The sequence below is a fragment of the Pholis gunnellus genome (assembly GCF_910591455.1).
Source record: "Pholis gunnellus genome assembly, chromosome: 14".
In the NCBI taxonomy this organism is placed as follows: domain Eukaryota; kingdom Metazoa; phylum Chordata; class Actinopteri; order Perciformes; family Pholidae; genus Pholis; species Pholis gunnellus.
Window position 1 is genome coordinate 6,743,292 of NC_136541.1, and position 19,672 is coordinate 6,762,963.

The 19,672-nt window shown below is 41.5% G+C and overlaps 1 protein-coding gene across 1 annotated transcript in view; it reads left to right on the forward strand.

Annotated features, from left to right (window-relative positions):
• Nucleotides 1-5,687: 5,687 nt before the first annotated feature.
• Nucleotides 5,688-19,672, forward strand: part of b4galt2 (UDP-Gal:betaGlcNAc beta 1,4- galactosyltransferase, polypeptide 2) — a gene marked incomplete at both ends in the record, with an annotated part of 119,957 nt that continues 105,972 nt past the window's right edge. The window contains one exon of the mRNA XM_079173333.1: nucleotides 5,688-6,093. Coding sequence (XP_079029459.1) covers nucleotides 5,688-6,093 — 406 coding nt within the window. The remainder of the gene's footprint in view (nucleotides 6,094-19,672) is intronic.

Sequence of the window (19,672 nt, forward strand, 5' to 3'; positions counted from 1 at the left end):
CTTCCAGCATATGCTCGCTCTCGACTCGATGAATTATGTACCCTCACAAATTACCAGTCTGGCCACCCGTCTGGCAACCGATTAAAATTTTAAGATACAGATGTTGTCGACGTTCTGCGAGCTTTAGTTGGCACTTCATCTGAATGTGCTCTTTGATACGTGTGTGTGTGTGTGTGTGTGTGAGTGTGTTAAGTCTGAAAGTGAGGCATCCGTTACATTTATGTGACAAGAACAGGAATTATTAAACAAGTACAGTGTCTTAAAGAGGTCTTTTAAAGCCTGCGAATGTTCATGTGCCCGCTGAGGTGTGAGTATATACTGCAACCTAACGCCTGGACTTGGCTGACTGCACTTTGTGACAGATTGGGTTTGAACAGATACACACTGTCACAGTTTATCGTAACCGTATCGAAATCTCAATATGGCCGACTCGCAGTATTTGTTAAAGGCAAAATGTGTGCCATTTTATTATTAAATAATGTTCTACAGACTTAAGGAAACATCTTTGTCTGGTACTGATCCCAGCAAAAATCTCACTATAACTCACATCATTTTTATTTTTTTAATATTTTCATTATTCTCATTTTCATGGAAAAACATTAACAATGTCACAAACCATATTGCAATTACAACATCAGTCAAAATAACTGCAGATCCGTATTTCATTTTAAATTGTTCATCGCCAAATCATCTACATGAGTTATATCCTTTGAGTTAATCGTACAGCTGTGTTTCCTCTGTAGCGTTTCAGAGCTAAAATGCTGTAAAATTCCACTTCGGGCAGGAATTCCTCTACTGTACATGTGTCATTGTGTGACGGTCACAAAGCCTGAAACCACAGGACTATAACTAAGCCCCGCAGTGTTATTAAAATGTAAATTTCAGGGCTGCACCTTAAAGGATGAACTTGACATTCAGAAGAGCTTTTTTAAGAAAAGAAGCCCATTTTCAGATCAATAATAAGTAATAATAATAATAACTAAATGAAGACAAACAAAAAAAGAGAACATTTCGATTTTACATTTGGAAGACACTGATCTAGATTAAAGTTCTTCGGCCTCTGGCTTTGAGAGATCTCAAACATTAGTTTTTATCGCCGTATTTATGCCTACTTGATTTCCTCTTAACCATAAAAATAACATTTCAGCCTACAGATGGCAAGTTGCATGAATGCATGCGGTGATAGAATCAGTAGTTTTACCAAGTGAAGCATGTTTCCTGCTGTCCTCGTGCACTCCGTTGTGCCCCAATAGTCACAATATTTCCCTCCACTGACTGGCGCTTCCTGAACATACTGTTTATTTCCTGATGACAAATACAGTGCTGTGCAAAGAGAGCGTTTTTTTTTGGAAATGTACAATCCCTGTGCCTCCTGTCACAGCTGATGGCAACACAACCTGAAAAGGTGTGAAGAGTTTCCCCCCGGCGCTGCATTTCAAAATATCAATTCAAAAGTGTAAAACAAAGTGATGTTCTCCAAGTCTCACTTACAGATGCATCACAGCGGTTCCCCTCTGACTGTGTGTTTGTGTCGTTGGATGAATGTTTTTATGTTGTGATAAATGTAGCGCCGTACTCATGGAAAGCCAGAAGGCTGCATTTGGACAGTATTTGAAAATGTCTCATAAGGGCACCAGTCCATATTTAAATGATGAGTTCAAAGAGCTCATTTGGCTTCAAGCTCGTCAAGAACGGAGGAGTGGGATGATCAAGAGCAACACATGAAAACAAGAAAAGCACATAAACATTGAAATATATCCCCCCTACATTTGCAAACAGGAAGTAGAAATGACACTCTGTTAAGTTTCATGTTTAGTTGTCTTTCCCCTCTTCGGTGAAGAAACTTCTTAAGTTCTGGTTGAAGCGGTGCTTGAAACAGTCTTCTCTTTCATTTTGTACCCAGCTCTTATATGAAAACATGTTCTGTGGAGAAAGTTGTCACGTTAAACTTAAAAGCAGCTGACAGTTTCAGCACTAATGACTAACAGACTGTCCATAAGGTGTGGATGTAGTCGTCGTGACGTCACCCATTGGTTTGTAGCCTCGAGTTTGGCCATCGCCATCTTGCTTTTTTGCAATCAGTGAGTAAGTGACCATATTTGGACTGCAGAGGAGTGACGGCGTGGTAGCGATGATCATGTGATGATGTGTGGTTATTGAGATTTAGGTAGGTTTTTTTTAACCTATGGACAGAACAAGGCCAGCTGTTTCCCTCTGTGTCCAGTCTTTATGCTAAGCTAGGCTAACTGTCTGCTGGCTTCAGCTTCACATTTACCACACAGATGTTTAAGTATCAATCTTCTTGTCTAACTATCGGCAAGAGAGCAGATCACTGATTCCAAAAAGTGTGAAACGAGTCCTTCAATAATTCAATATTTAAGTTTTGAAGTGCATCGATTGATTTCATTTAATTGTTTAATTGTAATAGCTTCTCTTTTTTTAAATAGGTAATGAATGCAAACCCTGGTGTCACCTCTTGATCCCACTAGCTCAGTTTGACCATATCCTCTTTCACGGTCTCTCCCTTGCAGTATTATAATTAATCCCCAACCCATGGAACAATGAGTCAGCACGGTTGTTAACCTCCGTGATGGAGGAGGCTGCCCTTCCTGCAGCTTCACATAGAGATTAGTGAGCCCACTGCCCTCTGTGGTCGAGGAAACACCCAAATCCTTATGAATGTCAGAGATAGACCACATTGGGACTATCCTCTGTTGAAACTAGGCAAGTATTGTGTCCTTGTTTGGTTTAAATTATACCTTTTTTAGCCAAAGTTTTCCACCGCTCCATAATGTTTTTTGTTTATAATCTCTCTTTGATTTCAGTTAGGTTCAGTCTGGACTGTCCAGTCGTTGTCCTGCTCATGTAGAAAAGGTCTTGAAACTGAATGGAGATGACAATTCCGTGTGGGTTTCCATCGGCGGACATGATATGAAGGGGACCGTTGTGAGACATATTGCTGTTGTTCAAAAGGGATCCTTGAATAAGCCACATGATGGGTCTCATCTCGTTGGTCCATGTCTTACAAGCTTCAAAGACTTCATAGAGTCATTCCTGACTTTGTTGGTGATATTTACATGTGAAGTTACACGATCCCAGTGAGATGTCCCAGAGAGAGAAAGGAAATAAAGGGAGACGGGAGCAAGTGAAAGACAAGAGATTTCACTGTTTTATTGTCTTTTTGTTTCGGTCTGCTGACCTTTTTCAAGACCAAAGGGAAAAAAAGAAATCCCAAGATAGCACTTGTTGACTTGAGAAAAGTCAGTTGAGCGAAATGTCAACAAATAAGGAGGCAGAGGTGCAGAGGGATTTCATCCTCCTGGGCTTCGTTTTCATACCTCACATGTGAGAAAAAGCACTGACGGTGTGTTGCATCGACATTGATCTCTGATGAGTACTGTGCAGCTGGTCATCCGGAGCAAAACAGAAGTGTCGCGCTGCACCATCACGGCCACATGGTTCGACACCTGTTGGGACACCGAGGGCAACCCCCTCTTGTCCCGGGAGCTCTGTAGTTGAAGCAGAAAATGGGGCAAGGCTCCTCTCTGTCTGTCTGTCTGTCTGTCTGTCTGACTGACTGATTATCCGTCCGACTGCCTCGCTACATGTCATGAATTCACCCCTGATGCATTAAACGCCGGCCTGTTTAGTACCGAAGAGGCAACACGGCTGGGAAATATATCCTGACCTGCACAAGCATTATGGTGCGACTGGTGTGCGACGTCCCCGTAAGCAGGAATCCATCTCATCAAGTTGTACACACACACACACACACACACACACACACACACAGAGTCTTGGCAGTCTCAACTTTGCTTCCCACAGACAAAAGAGAGATACAGCGGAGAGGCAGTAAACTTCTTGGACAGGCAGCGGGTCAGTAACTAAACATATATTTCAACTTTCTGCACTTTGCCTCAAGAAGCAACATAGAAACTCACCCAGCCAGTCGAGCACAGATCCTAGTTAATGCTGCATTTTACCTCATCGGATTGAGATGTTATTTGACAGTTTTTAAGGGTTGCGCTTAGTATAATTCGATTTTTTTAAATTTCAGTCAGAAGCTTTCTGATCACAGAATAAGTAAATGTTAATGCCAGCTTTTGGTAGTTGACGGTATCAAATACTCGGCGCTACAAACTTCTGTTGGTACCAAAAGAGATTAGAAGTTTGATACCAAATTCCATTCAACAGTATTTTGCCAAACATACCGGCTGAGCCGAACTGTCGGATATGTGGGAACAAAATGACCAGAAATAGAATATTTGCAAAATATTTTGCAAATATCTTACATTTGCCACATTTTTAGGGATTTTCCCAGGTGAGATCTGTGATGTTGAGTACCACGGTAAAAGCATTCATTATCCATCCTCTTCCAAGAACCAGCATCTGTATTTCAACGCCCCCTCCTCTCTTTCTTACTCTCTGACTCTGTTGGTTTTTATGAGAGAGTGTCAGTGTTTTTATCATCTACTTCAACCTCATCTTCTTATTTTCCCTCATTGATTTGAAAAGCCATAAAGCTACAATAAGCATTGCCTGTGGGAGAGCTCTAAGTGCCCCCCCGTTTCTCTCCCCCGCTCATGTGTTCACTGGATTGTGTATTCCCTCTTGCCGTCTCTTTCCATCATAAAATGCGTTTTAAACCACTTGACTGGAAAATTGACTGTGTATGTCAATTCGGCTAAAAAGCCCCATTCAGAGCTTCTCGTTTGTCTTTTCTGTAGATGCTTTCACATTTGGTTCCGTTTCTGTCAAACGTATACTTCCTTTTCTACCGAGAGTGAACTTCCGAATGTTTTTAGCTGCTCTTCAGCCGGGCATATCGAATAAGAACAAAGACGCTGAATACTCATGAAATGCCAGAAGAAGAGCAACGATGTCGGGTCAGATTCTTAACAGCGAAGTCAGTGTATTCAGTGAATATGCACAGCTATGATTAATGGCACTTCACCTGCATTGGTTTAAGTAAGCAGTCAAAACATTAACAGCTCACAGCCATCCTTTGACTTAAACATTTGATAAATTAGTGTAATTAAATTGTATTTAACGTCATTTAAATGCTTCCTCCTCATTTATTCTTTCTCTTTTATTTTCCTTTAGGTGCCTGAGACTTTCATGGCCTAAGACGTCCGTAAAAGAGGACAGAGTGAGTCTGACTGACCTGATGCCACAAGAAGAGGACATCTGGTCTGAAGGATCGATCGACGATCGATTGGAAGTTTTAAGCATTAGTCGTTGGACTAATTGATCGTCGTTGGACTAATTGGACAGGCTTTTAACATTTGGACACCACATGGCTGCAGCAGCTTCTTGACACTGGGTTAGTGACTAACCTAACATGTGATCACATGTCCATATCAGTGAAGATTGATCTGATATCGGGGCCTTATGTCTTAGATTAGTACTTATTGGCTATATCTGCAGTTCAGCCAGTTTGTGACTGAGTTCCTGGACTATCTCGCTCAGGGATTGAGGCTGATTACAACATTTTAATACGTTTGTCATGCTGGGAATCTGGGGACGCACCAGAAACAAGCTGGCGACTCAGACTTTAGGTGTAGCCGACTGCGTGGCCTCCCTATCCTCATGAGTGACCCCACGATCCCTGCGGAAGTCAGATAGTCGGGTATCAGCTCACCACATGTCCTTATCAGAGATCTAATAGCAGCCGTCGGGATGAGCTCATGTCTGTAGCCGCGCCGCGCCAGCGTTGTCGAGGCTGGCGGTCATCTTCCTCGGCCATGACCCGGCTGATGTTGGGCCGGACTCTGGAGCGCATCTGTAAAGGCGTGCTGCTGCTCTGCCTGCTCCACTTCCTCATCATGATGATCCTGTACTTCGATGTCTACTCGCAGCGCTTCGACCTCTTCAGCCGCTTCAACAACGGCCGTAACGGATCCAGGACTAACGTCAGCGGGGCGGCAGGGAGCGGGCACCACTACTTCTATTACAACCTCTCCAGGCCCAACGCGACGCTAGCCAGCTACCTGGCCACAGGGGAGCAGCTGGTGCCGAGTGTGCAGCCCGAGACCAATCAGACGCCTTCTCCCAAACTGCTGCCGCCGTGCCCGGAGAACCCGCCCGGCCTCGGTGAGTATTAATGTCATCGGGTAGTAACGTAGATGAAAGCGACAGTAGCTGTCTGGAGTCACAACAGTCACACAAACTGTGATGAGTATATATTATGTGCACCTGCTGCAGTTTACCGAGCTGTCGTGACTCGAGGTGATTCCCGATTTCAGGAGAGGATTTTAGTTCCGCCAGTCTGTCCCCGGCCAACGCGACGCTAACTAGCCAGCAGTCTGCAGATGTTTTGGGGCGTGGTCTTGTCAAAACAGAAACGGCAGGTGAAGCAGATGTTTGCAGACTTCTCCGCTCCTTTCTGTGGTGAAACTGATCATTAAAGCAGGACAGTCCACAGCTTGTATGGGATAACATGTTGTTATCCTGCTTCTGTTCTGTGCCGTAGACTCATTACACCAGTTTTTGAAGTGCATGAATGAGCTTGAAATGTGACTTTTCTATTTTAATAACTTTATATCTTGCTTAATCACCTTTTCCTTGTCGGCTCGTTGTATTTGCTGTTATGGCCCGTGCACACTGTATGTCCGATAACGGAGGATTTGCAGATCATTGATTAGTGTAATGAAAAGCGGAGATGAGACCTTGATCGGACTCGAAGCTGGAGCGTACTATTTTATATTCAGTAAATAAATGCATCTTCAGTCTAATTCCAATTAGCGGGAGAGCAAGTGTAGCCGCAGTTTAGTTTTTCCCGTGTCAGCCGGCAACATAAAATGGATTTAATGTCAACGATTTACACTGTGCTATTTCAACCTTATAGAATCACAGCGGGGCTATTAGCAGAGATTCATGCAGACGCACACACAGCAGCACACGTACACACCCAGAGCGCTACACATATTTGCTTTTGTGCTTTAATTTTTTGTTGAAATACATTAATTAAGATGCTTAGAGCTGCAGATGTTTGCAGGCTTCCTGTGTAGAAAGTGTCGATGTTTCATCGTGGTCGGCAGTTTTTCTTCCAAACTTATTTATTCTGTGTTTCAGTGTTTGCTTGAAAACATACATTGAAGTCGGGCCTGGTCACGTATGAGTGAGACAATGGTTTTCAATCCTTACAATTATTTAGCTTGCCCCACACTGATGCAGAAATACGTTTTGATTATCATAACTGATATTACTCCAGGTATGAAATCAATCCATGTAACCATTTTAAGCTTTAATTCAATTACTAAAGTAAGAATAGTGATTCTCCAGTTCAAGAAAAGGGTTGAGTAATTCAATGATGTGTACATTTGTTTGTGCTTAAGAGAAGATGATTGAATAAAATATTGAAATACGAATCAGACTCAAAGTTTTAATATTTATTTGGGGTAAATTAATTGTTAAATTAGTCGCAAATTAAACAAAAAATCTTTAGAATAATCAATGAATTTGTCGTTAGATTAATCGATTATAAAGTAATTGTTACTATAGTCTCTGGCTCAGCCGCTGCCACAGTGAGAGCCTCGTGGAGGCAATCCCTCAATCATAGACATGTTCCTCTGCGCACACACACACACACACACACACACACTCATGAACACACACATGAACACACACACACCTCATTATCATCACTATCCGTCAACCCAACAAATCAGAGGTTGATTGAGTCACACTAAGCCTCTGGTTTACTAAATCTATAATTACATAGTGGACACACACACACACACACACGCACACACACACGCACACACACGCACACACGCCACAGCTCCCTGTCATGAATACGCAGATAATAGAGCTCGGGAAAGAGGAACTAATTCCTGCTGTTTTTGTTCGACTGATCCTGATACCAATGAGGCCGGAAGAAAAGCTGCTGTATTGTGTCGACATGGTGCAAGTACACAAACACAAATGGCCTCTCACAGATTTCTACGTTTGCTCTGATGCTTAATGAGTAAAAGCAAATAAATAAAACGCTGTTACAGTTTTTACAATTGCTATTTTGTGACTGCAGCTGTCCCCCTTCACACAGGTGTGTTGTCTTGTCGTGACTTGTCGGAGAGCTCGGACTGAGTCAGGAGCCGCTGATGTTGTTGACCTAAACGCCTACTAAGGCCTTGCAAATGAGCCAGATTTGATTTGACACACGCGTTTGATCATATATTGATTTCTTTTCACACTATGTCCTTTTTTTTCTTCCTTTCTTCGCATCATTAATTGGGAAATCGTATCCTGCCTGTTATTGCTGCAGGTGGTTGTTGATGTAACAGATTCATCTCCCTTATGTCTGATAACACTCAGCCGCATTCTGCTGATGCAATGACAATATGTTTCTTATTTTCTTCCACCTGTTCCATTAGTAAATTAGCTTTTTTATAAACTCAATCCCTCGTCAGCGCCATTGTGGCAGTGTCAACATGTTTCTCTTCTTTCTTTCTTTTTTTTAACTTGTTGCTTTTCTCATTTGATAATGAGGTTTGTAACACGCTTTAGAATTGGGAGTGGGAGATACAGCTGTCAGGTATATTTGTCTGAAGCCGAGGTTCGCTGATTCCATTATTTGGTCTGGAATTGTCTGTCACTGACTCCGGATTTGGCATTCACACCAGACACAGGTGTACTCTTGTAGCTTATCTCTGCCTTCTCTCTGTGATGGAGTGGCTGCCTGGGGGTCTGTAATGAGCAGGAAGGCAGAGAAAAGACTGAGCGGATCTGTTGTTCAGTCACAGGTGCAGAGAAAGAGAGAGGGAGATCTAATGGAGGGGGTGGTATGGTGGTTGGTGTATGAAGTGAGACGGACAGAGAGGCGGGGTGGAGAGAAGGAAGGGACGGCAGGTGGAGAGGTGAGGGGGTGTTGTGGGAAAAGAGAGGGACCTTGGATGGGCACACACACGCACACACACACACACACACAGAAAAAGAGAGAGAGAGCGAGAGAGAGAAACAAACAAACAAGCCCTTGGCTGTCCCAGAACACCAGCTGACAGGTGCTCCCTGTATGAGTGGCTAGCATCCACAGTTTATATCCTGGCTGTGTGTGTGTGTGTGTGTGTGTGTGTGTGTGTGTGTGTGTGTGTGTGTGTGTGTGTGTGTGTGTGTGTGTGTGTGTGTGAGAGACCTGGCATGTGTGATATGCAAATCAGCTGTTTATAAAAAAAAAAATAGTAGTTGGTCAATCAGTCATTCTTCTGAAAATGCATTATTTTAAATAATTGATAGTTTCAATTTGTTTTGTTTTTTTAAGCAAAATGCCAAAACTCCATTGGTTCTAGCTCCTCAAATGTCAATATTTGCTCGTATTCTTTATATTCTATAACTATAAACTGCATTGGACTGCTGGTTGGGCAGAACATGCAATTTAAATATATGACACTTTACACTAACTGTTTTATTTCATGGACAAAACAATTCATTTGATAATGAAAATAATAATTTGAGCACAGATCCAATTTTTCTTTCTGCTTAATTGGATAGAGATGTGAGAGTGACAGGAAACGCAGGGTGGAGAGAGGATGACATACAGTAAGCACACATACTTGATAAATGGTGCATGTGCTTTACCAGATGAGCTGCTGTATGTATGTGTGTATATATATATATATATATTGTAGATAAATACATTGGCAGTGAACATTTCACTGATTTGTTTTGCCGGATACGCTATCAGTTTATCCTCATTATGTAGAAAAAAGTAATCTGGCAGCATTATGTTAACGTCGTTAAAAAGTATTTGCTGTTGCAAATTAGCTGCATAGAATCTTTTTTTATGAGATTGTAGGAGGTTGGTAAATTGATTTTTGGGGTCTTTCAATACAAAAATAGAGAAAAATAAGAAAGTATTTCTGTCTTCATATTGATGTATAGTTATCTGATTACTATACTGCCCTCTTTTTTGTTCCCTTGTGTTTCATCACTGCCCTGTTAAGGAAACCGTACCTGTGATTTATGTGACGTGTGACCAGCCTCAAATACCAAGTAGGTGCTGCTGCATCCAGTCTTCTTTGGATGATGACACGAGCTTTAACGCGTTCGGTTTTCATCTGTGAGTTTTTAATAAGCAATTTCCGCCTTTGTAGCTGGTGTACGCTCAGACGTCGGTGTATGTGTCTTTGTGTGTGAATTATTCTCAAGCCTGAACCCTATTATTTATTATTCCTATTAATCACTTCTTCCTACACACACACGACATGTGGATGCTTGAGCGCTCACACACACACACACACACACAAGCATGCAGCTCAGTGGGAGGCTAAACACTATATTTTCCAGGCCTCGTTTTAATTGGATGCTCTACAGGGGCTTTCTCATTTAGAATTAACTGTCTTCTTACATTGTACAGAACTATGTTGGACTCAGAGCAGGATGTACCTGAGCCGTCCTCATCAGGCAAGACATGAACGAAATGACTGAACGGAAAGAAATACTTTGTCGATTACCTACAAATGGTTATTCTCCATGGCGTGCTCTACCGTAGTGCTACTGCAGACAAATAGTCCATTTTGGAGTTCCTTATTCTCGTCCAGGTGGCCACAAGTAAAGCAGAGCAGCCCGAACACCCCTTTATGGTCGAACAGGCGGAGGTTGTCATCACTTCACGGTGACGTGTGTCTGCGTTTCCTGTCCCGGACATACGAGGAGCACTGCTACTTATTTGCATATGACGGGCCGTTCTAAGCTAACGAAAGCACAACCATGCTTTAGCTTGAGGTGATAATTCACTAATGAAAACATAGTTATGAATATTATTTCCCATTTCTGCCAATAAATCCCCCTAAATCCTAAACACTCAGTCCCCTAAGTCCTTTTAAAAATGAGGATTTGCAAGGCAAGGCAAGTTTATTTGTATAGCACATTTCGACAACGAGGCAATTCAAAGTGCTTCACATAAAACCATTAAAAACATCAAAACATAAGGCGAAAGAAAAGGAGGTTTAAAAACACGTATGCACACAAAACATACAAAAACCTTTGATCATTTTTTGTGCAAAAGTGATGCATGTTTTATGGTTCCAACCTGCACAAAATGTAGCATTGTTCCTGCTCTGAGCACTTTTAAGTCCATTTTCTTTATTATACCGACACACTTTAACTTAAGTCACGTTTTTTTCTTCAATTCAAGACGTTTACTTTAATTTAGTAACTGAGCACCATACTAATACACTAATATAATACTTCCTCCACAACAGGTAACGAGTAGTGAAAAGGATTACAATTTGAAGTTCGGTAATTACATTACAGTTAATAAACAGTTTATTAACTGTAATAAACAGTTTATTAACTGTTTATTATCAGCACTGAACAGGAGTTGGATGGAGGGTTGATATCAGATCCGTGGAGACAACACAACGTTCCAAGACACATACGCTGGAGGTGGGCTGAGCAACGAAAAGAAACTATTAAAAACACATTTCTTCTGCTGTTAAGCACTTAAACATACATGTGGACATTTTGCATACCACTCTTCCTCTGGTTTTCATTCCGAAAATGAGCTTTGAACCTTTTTTTTTAAAGCCGGGTTGAATCCAGGGAGGACTTTCACTCCATAGACCTTCACCTTCCCGATTCTCAGTGAACGTGGAGTTTGTGGCACAGCATGTTTTATGACCTTCATCCTACATATTTAATACAGAGTTTCAATAGCTGCTTAGGTTTAAGATGCTGCATATATTGATGGGAAGCTGAATGTGTTTCCCCTGTGTAAGACTTGATACTAACCTCAATTAAATCAAAAGTTTACTTTATAACTGCTTGGGTTATGTTAAAAACAAGCTACTAATAATAAGCCTATTTGGAAATTACCTCCGAAGTGTATTCCACCGATGTTTCTGACTGTGAGAAACAGCAACTTCGGTGTGATTTTCAGGGACAGATTTAGAGGTACGTGGCAAACTCTGCCTTGCTTTACTTTTCACAAAAATAATGCATCATATTTTTTTTTTTTTTGAGTCAATTCTGAATCTGCAACTTAACATGAATCTGTCAAGTAAATGCAATACTACAACGTTCCCTCTGAAATAGAAGAACACAGTAAGTAAGTAGTATACAGTTGGGTTTGCTTTGGGGGCCTTTTGTAAGTTATTTCGGGATCCAGTGAGTTAGAATAGCTAATGCTCTACTTTTTATATATAACCATCATCATAAATCCATAGCTGTCAGGGGTCCTTCTAGTTTGGAATCTGAGGCCCGGGTTGCTTCCCTTACCCATAAAGTCGGCCGCTGGAGTTTTCCCCCCTGAGCCAGAGTGTATTTCACCTGTGTTTCTGAGAAAAATAAATAAGCCAATAAACAAGGTCGTTCACCTATAAGAAACCCATTGCTGTGCACTCCCACACGGCGAGGAAGCCTGCGCAGCCATGGCCGCGGATGCAGAAGGGCCCTCGACAACATAATGTCTGCCATAACTTCATTAAAACGGCCCTGCTTCCTCTCCTCGGCGCCATTCACTTCCTTCCACAGAACCATTTTGCTGCGTGCATGTTTCCATCCACGTGTTGCAGCATCATTTCCTTTTTTACTAGCCAACCAATTAGTATGTCATTTCCATCTATTTGGATTTTGGTTATCGAGTCTTCCTTCTTTCCGAAACATAATCTCCTCAACAACATTCTCCATTCTCTTCATTTAGAACCTGAATATAAAGAAGCGACGTCTGTGCTTCCATCCAGTGAAATATGAGCTGGAACTCCTTTTCAAAAGGTGAAACGAGACGTCCTCGACCGCCTCTCTGTACGGGCCACTGTGTTGTTGCACACGGTGATACGGTATCGACTGTCCCAGCAGACCCGGTGATGTGTGTGGCAGAAGGCAGAATTAGATCTTCGCCAACACCGTGTGGATCCAGGAAATGTGATACGAGGCTAGAGAGGACACCTTCAGGGCTCGTTCAAAGAGGCCGCTCGCTGCGTGAGTGAAGTCGATTGTTTGGTTTGCGTCTGTGGACGATGAAGAATGTCTAAAGGCCGACAGATGCAGCACAGAACAAAAATGATCATTAAACCCCGGTGACTACACTTGCTGATTATGCGTAGGATGCTGTATGTTGTATGAGCGCCATGTATCATATCATGTCCAGTATGTGCGAGACCAGAATGAATGCAAGTTAAAGGCACGTTGGCTGCCTGGTATGTGCACATGCTATTTCCTTCTTCTATGACCGTACTCGTATGGACACTAATGGCCAGACTCAAAGCTGTCACCAATGGGAAAACAAATTAAATACTGTATTCTTTAATTCCCATATTATTTAAATCCCATTTTTAGCAGAGAACCAGATATTCCTCCTTTTGCTGCTATGCTTCCACTGGGCCAATTCTAGGCCTTTGTAGTGCCCAGAATTGGCTGCTGGCTGATGCTTAAAAATGTGCAACAGCCACCGAGGGATACATGAAATTAACGTTATAGTTTTAATGTGTGGCTGCGGTTCCACAGTCGTGTGATTGCTTGTAGTTTGAGACACATTTGCAAAGATTCATACAGAGGTGCATATTCTGAATATCCTGTTTTGTTGTTTGTCCACTGGAGCATGTGTTTGTAACATGCCAGTATGTGTGTGTGTGTGTGTATTCTAAATGTTTAGCTAGCACTGTACGTGTATGTCTGCACCCTCTCACATTATACTGTATGTGCTTGCAGTCTTGACGGGGTAATAAAATGCCTCCTCTCATCTCGGTTCAGAGTGACTATTAAGATGCGTGTGCTCTAACAAGCAAGCTCTCCAAATGATAAATGACAAAACACACACACACACACACACACTGCCTCCCCACTGCTGTCATCCGGCAAAACACTCTCTCTCACACACACACACACACACACCGCTCTCTCTCTCTCTCGCGCTCTCTCTCTCATTTTATTCTCACCTGCCTCAGTTTCATTTTCTCTCTCAGATCTTACACAGTTTTTTTTTTTCTCACACACACGTTGACAGATTCAGACAAAAAGGAAATGGGAAGAGACGAGATGGAGAAAAGATTTTGAGGGAACAAAAATCAGCCACTTCGCTTTCCTCAATGTAAACACTGGAGGAAACAAATATAACAGATAACAACATTTCACAAACGAATGACAAGACTAGAAAAACGCAGCCGCAGTGACTGTAGAATGGGAATGACATTTCCATAGATAGTATCTTTGTGGCAGCGTGCAGTGAAGGCATCACAGAGTCTGGCTGCTCTGTTGGCAATTTCTAACTCATTCATGCAGTACATCATCCAGATAGTTTTAGAAATAATGATTTTTACTGTATTGTTATATTTTCACCTTGTATGTCTGTGTGTGTGTGTGTGTGTGTGTGTGTGTGTGTGTGTGTGTGTGTGTGTCGTCATGGCACAATGTGGTCCTGGGAACACGCTGCGATGGAAGAAGTCTTTTCTTCTTTAGGAAGGTTCCTGAATGAGTAAAATGACCCGTGAGTATCTCAGTAGCACGCATGAAAAGAGCTGGTCCAATTCCCTAAATGCTCCAATGCTTCCTTTCTTATCTCCTTAAGCAAAGGATACATCGGACCATCCTTTACCAAAGGAAAGGAGTTAATGCCGTCCCTTTATTTGTATCGTGTGTCCAAATAGGAGTAGTAAGAGGTACACATTTATATGGTCCTACCGCTCAATTAACATAATATTTATCACATAAAGTTCTTTAATAAGCTGTTTGGCACTCTTTGCCAAGTGTTTATATTTTAATATCAACCTTGGTAATGTACACGTTTAAGATAAGACATTACTCATTAGTCCCACGGCGGGAACGGGAACATTTGCAGTGTTCAGCAAAAAATGGGATCAACAACAATAAACGCAAGTTAAACAAAGCAAAGACAGGCCTATAAAAAACATTAATTAAACTGTAAGAACAAAAGCTGTATAATTGAACGGTTAAATTGACATTATTATGTAAACATTTTTGCAGCCTATCTTCTGAAGATTGTAATTTCACCACGGCAGACATCAATAACATCAATAACATCCACTGACCCATCATGAATATGTAGCTTATTGGAAGCGTAGTCTGGTTCTCTGAGCACCGCGGTTGTCTTTTCCTACTTCCTTATGATGAATTCTCCTTCACGTCTCTCCGTGACCTCATGACTTTTTCCATCGAGGTCGAGGAAAAGGGATTAGGAAAGGACATCAGGATGTTTTTTTTTACTTTTCGACCGTAGCCCTGCTGTAGCAGGAACTGCCACAGAAGCTGTTTTGCACTCTGTGGATAGATTTTGTGGAAACCTGCACTGTCAGACTCCTTGAACAGCACTGATCAAACTGGCTCTTGGGCTAAACTGATAGTGGACCCCTGGCATACAGCGTAGATGCTGATGACCGTTTTGATTGGTTGTTAGGTACCAGTAGCACATAGTGTGAGGTTTTGGTTAGCCACATCACTGCAAACAGGAAAGGAAGAGAGAAACTCTCTGCTGCACATAATATGGTATCGACTGATCAGTCCGGTGCACTTTTGTCACTTTGTTTGTGATGCTTGTAACGTATAGAGGTGGAAATGAAAAAGTAAGGGAGGTGAGAGCTGGAGTTAGAAAGTATTCTTCCTGCTGCACAAACACCATGTCACAAAAGGTAAGTGTAGCAGGTCAGCTGATGTGGAGGGAATTGCAAATCAGCACAAATGAATAGAAAAGAAAACAATTGTGCATTTTTATGATAAATCCCTGAAGGAGGGCAGCTGGAACCAAGTGCCAATGATGCAGGATAATAATGGTGCATACATACACAGTGAGTCCCTACTTTCTACTTTTGGTTTGTGTTTTGTGTGTTTTCTTTTTTGTTTGTGTGTGTTAATTTAATGTAATATTTTTTTGTTTTCTAGTCTGAAATTGTGTTATCGTTGCTATTATGCTAATGTTTTATTTTGCACCTCAGGGCCAACCTATGTCTTCACCATAAACATTACAAAGGAGATTGTTTGTTTTAAAGGTCTGTATTCCTTTGAGCCTTTTGAGTATCAATAGAGTGAATTACGGAGCAACTGAAGTCTTTAGTGATGATGATTTATTGGCTTTATTGTGAGACTGTCTGTCATTGTCTCAGTATGTGTTCGCTTCTAAATGTGTTTATCTCCAAGCCTGTTTCAATGTATGTGTGTCTGTGTGTTGAGGCGCAGTTAACAATGGATGGCATGAAGGGATCAGAGGGATTAGCCGACATTAAATGAGGGATAATCCATCAACCGGAATTTTATCTGATTGGTCATGAAGTGAAGCGAATATTTGACGATTTGATAATAATTTAGTCCGTGATTTCTTACTTGTGATATCTGTTACTTTGGTCCGGACCAAGGGAAATAAAAAAATGATTAATTGTTGCATTTTAATTCACATCATGACGGGTAACTTGTCATGATGATCGTCCTGCATCATCAGCACCCTTGTACACATATCAAAGCATGGGTTTTGGCTGTGTGATACCCCTGCTCTGATTTATTTAGTACACCGTCCCATGATAGGCAGGCGGTTTCTAAAGTGTCTTTATGATGTGACCATATTATTGTCTGCAGTGTTTCCCACTTATTTCCACTTAAGTGTGCTTAAGTTGCACTACATTGGGCCCTTAAAAGATTCCCTTATCCATACACAGCTTGTATGCTAAAAATCCCAAAGAGCAATGCTTCACTTTTAAAAGATGTGTTCAAATCACAAATATAGTAACACAACAATACAGTTCAATAGTGAATCTAAATGCAGTGCTCATCATAGAGAAAACAGTTGGTGTTCACTTGTTTTTCTAGTAAGTTTAACTGTTTAAATGTGCTGAAAGTGTTTGGCAGGGTGAGAGGAGAGACGCTTTACTAGAGTTTGTTTCCAAGAATCTAGTGTGTTTTCACACACTTTCAACATCAACATATTCATGGCTACAAAAACTCTATTTTTTTATGTTGTAGCAGCTTGCCTTCTGATTATGCAACTAAAGTAGCTGACCTTTAGCCGTCTGTAATTTGATGTTGAAGAGCTTTTGTGGAGTTGATGCTGGAGCTGGCCGTTGTTGATTTGATTCATTAGGCCACTAATCAGGGGTTAGAATAATCACTGGCGCCAGGCAAAGCGTCTTCTGGAAGTCATGTGGAAAGAAGATGGAGATGCAGTTTATCGGTAGTTAGCCGTGTAGCTCTGAAAGTTCGAGCCACAAATGTAACTCTTCCGCACTTAAATGTTCAGAGTCACGGCTTGGCTGCGGTAATGTTACAATAAGTCTTTTTGTGAGATTGAAAATGTTTAAATGACTCTTACAAGCAACCTTAGAATGGATGTTCACTGATGATGAAAAGCGTGTTGATGTTACGTTATCTGTCCTCCTTCTGTTTGTCAGAATCTGATGAGGCTTCACCGACTGCATTACAACACTCCCCTGTTCCTCTGAGTGGGTGCTGGGAGAGGATTCGTGTGTTAGGTCACTTATTAACGGCTGCGATTGTGCTTTGAAAAACAGAAGAACTTGTTAGTCGCCTAACAGCTGCAGCACTCATCAAACCATGAAATCTCTACAAGCCATGTGTTTATTTTGCACTTAGAGAATTCTGGAAGACGTTTATAGATTGTAGACAAACTACTTTTAATAATTGTCGGTTGGCCGGTCGGTGCACCGCTTTGGTCTGGGCTGAAATTACAACTATTGGATGGATTAACGTTAAATTCGTGGTACCCAGAGGATGTATCACAATGACCTCTTTGGTGATCTCCTAACTTTTCCTCTAGCGCCACCGAAGGTTTGACATTTTCAGTTTTTTTCGCAAAATACCGACAACGGTTGGGTGGTTTGCCACAAAATGTCCCCTTCTAGATGAATTGTCGTAACTTTGTTGATCCTCTGACTTTTAATCTAGTGCTATAATCAGGTCAAAACACTTTGATTTGTGACCAAATAGCTGCAAAACTAACAACATTCCCGTCTGCCTCAGCTGCATTTAGAACAAATTAGCACATGTTAGCATGCTAACACGCTGTACTAAGATGTTGAACCGAGTAAAAATGATGCTTTCCTACCTTGTTAGCATTGTGAGCATGTTAGCATGCTGATGTTAGGATTTAGGTCAAAGCACATGCAGCCTTTGAGGTTCGTTAAAGCTTTGACATCCACACCCATCACGTCACAGTGTTGCCACAGGCCTTGTATGATAGATGACAACTCATACTGCAATATAGAGAAAACTAATATATGCCTTTGCTCCATATAACAAACGCATGCATGCACTGACCTCAACCTGGTTTGATGAGCATGATCTTAAAGAGCAGGCACATTTCCAAACACTATCAATCAAGTCAAAACTCTTGCTGAGATCAATCACATCACGTCAGATGAATCCCCTGTGCTGTCATGCAGTCATGCAGACAATAAATGTGATGAGTCGGAGGACATTTTGTCATATTCACCACCCTAAGAGATCTGCTTTTAATGTGTAGTAGGTAGATCCCAGTGTTTTCAACGAGGGACTTGCTGTGCCTTGAAACAAGCGTTCACAATGCGTTGCATATATTCATACATTCATTTATCAGCTGTGCAGAGGGTTGCTGCTGTAATATGCAGCCGCTTTGCAATGTAAAGCTCCCAAAGTAACAACTGGGCGCCTGGATGTGTTCATGCAGAACATGTTTGTCAGGGTAAAAAAAAAGAAAGATGTCAGTGCACTGGTTATATAACTCTGAACAGACTTACGGGATTTGTCAATATCTCTATCTATAGGTCTATAAGATGATATAAGCCCAAGTCTGTGAGGCAGTTACGTCACCACGTTAAAGAGTCGAGACCTTTTCATTAGAGACAAAGTGAAGCGGCATCAGCTCATTTGGATGTGAGGGTATAGGCGGCTTTTGTGTTTCTTTCACACCTCACAAAATGCATCGTTTTTTCTCATCGGTGTTGATTAGCGATTTAGTGCATTTTCAGCAAAAACAAGGAACGCTAACGAATGTACTTTTCAAGTTAATGTAAGTTCTTTTTTTCATTCAACATAGTTTATTTGAGACGCCGGCCTGCGTGAGTCTTCCAGAGTGGTGGCTTAGCAGCATTTACAGGAGAAAGAAAAGCAGTGCTTTGAAACATTTACATATTTTCAGTGTTGTAGCAGCTTGTCCTCTGATGATATAAGCAAATGAGGTATTGTTACGTTCTAATATCCAAGAGACGTGTATCCACATCTTGGTGCGGGTCATTTTAAACTAGATGGTTTTATAAGCATGCAAGATTTTAAAGAACAGGATTAAGGACAATATGAACAGTGAAATGCATATGTCCTGTTTCTGAACGACTAATGCTAATTCATTGGTGGCTGCAATTTGCTGTTGCCCGTCTCCTTTTTTGTTGTTTTTAACCTTCTTGCTGTATTGGTTTTAAGTCTTTTATCAGTGCCTGTATGTGAACGTTTATTTGTGCTTTTATGTGTGAAACTTGGATGCGGAAATTGTTCGATAAACATTAAAATTGTAGGCCAACATGAACATCTTAAGATACTTTTGCACTAGTTTCAACTCTCACCTGTGATGGTTGCCACCTGGATGGGTATGGCTACCATGGGTGTTGGGTTAACTAATCATTACCATGCGTAACAAATGCAGAACAAGGTGTTAAGAGATAAGAAAATACGCTGGAGGCAAAGACCGCCTCATGGCGAAATAACGAGTCCATTGTTATTTGTCTTCACCAGAAGAATAACACCA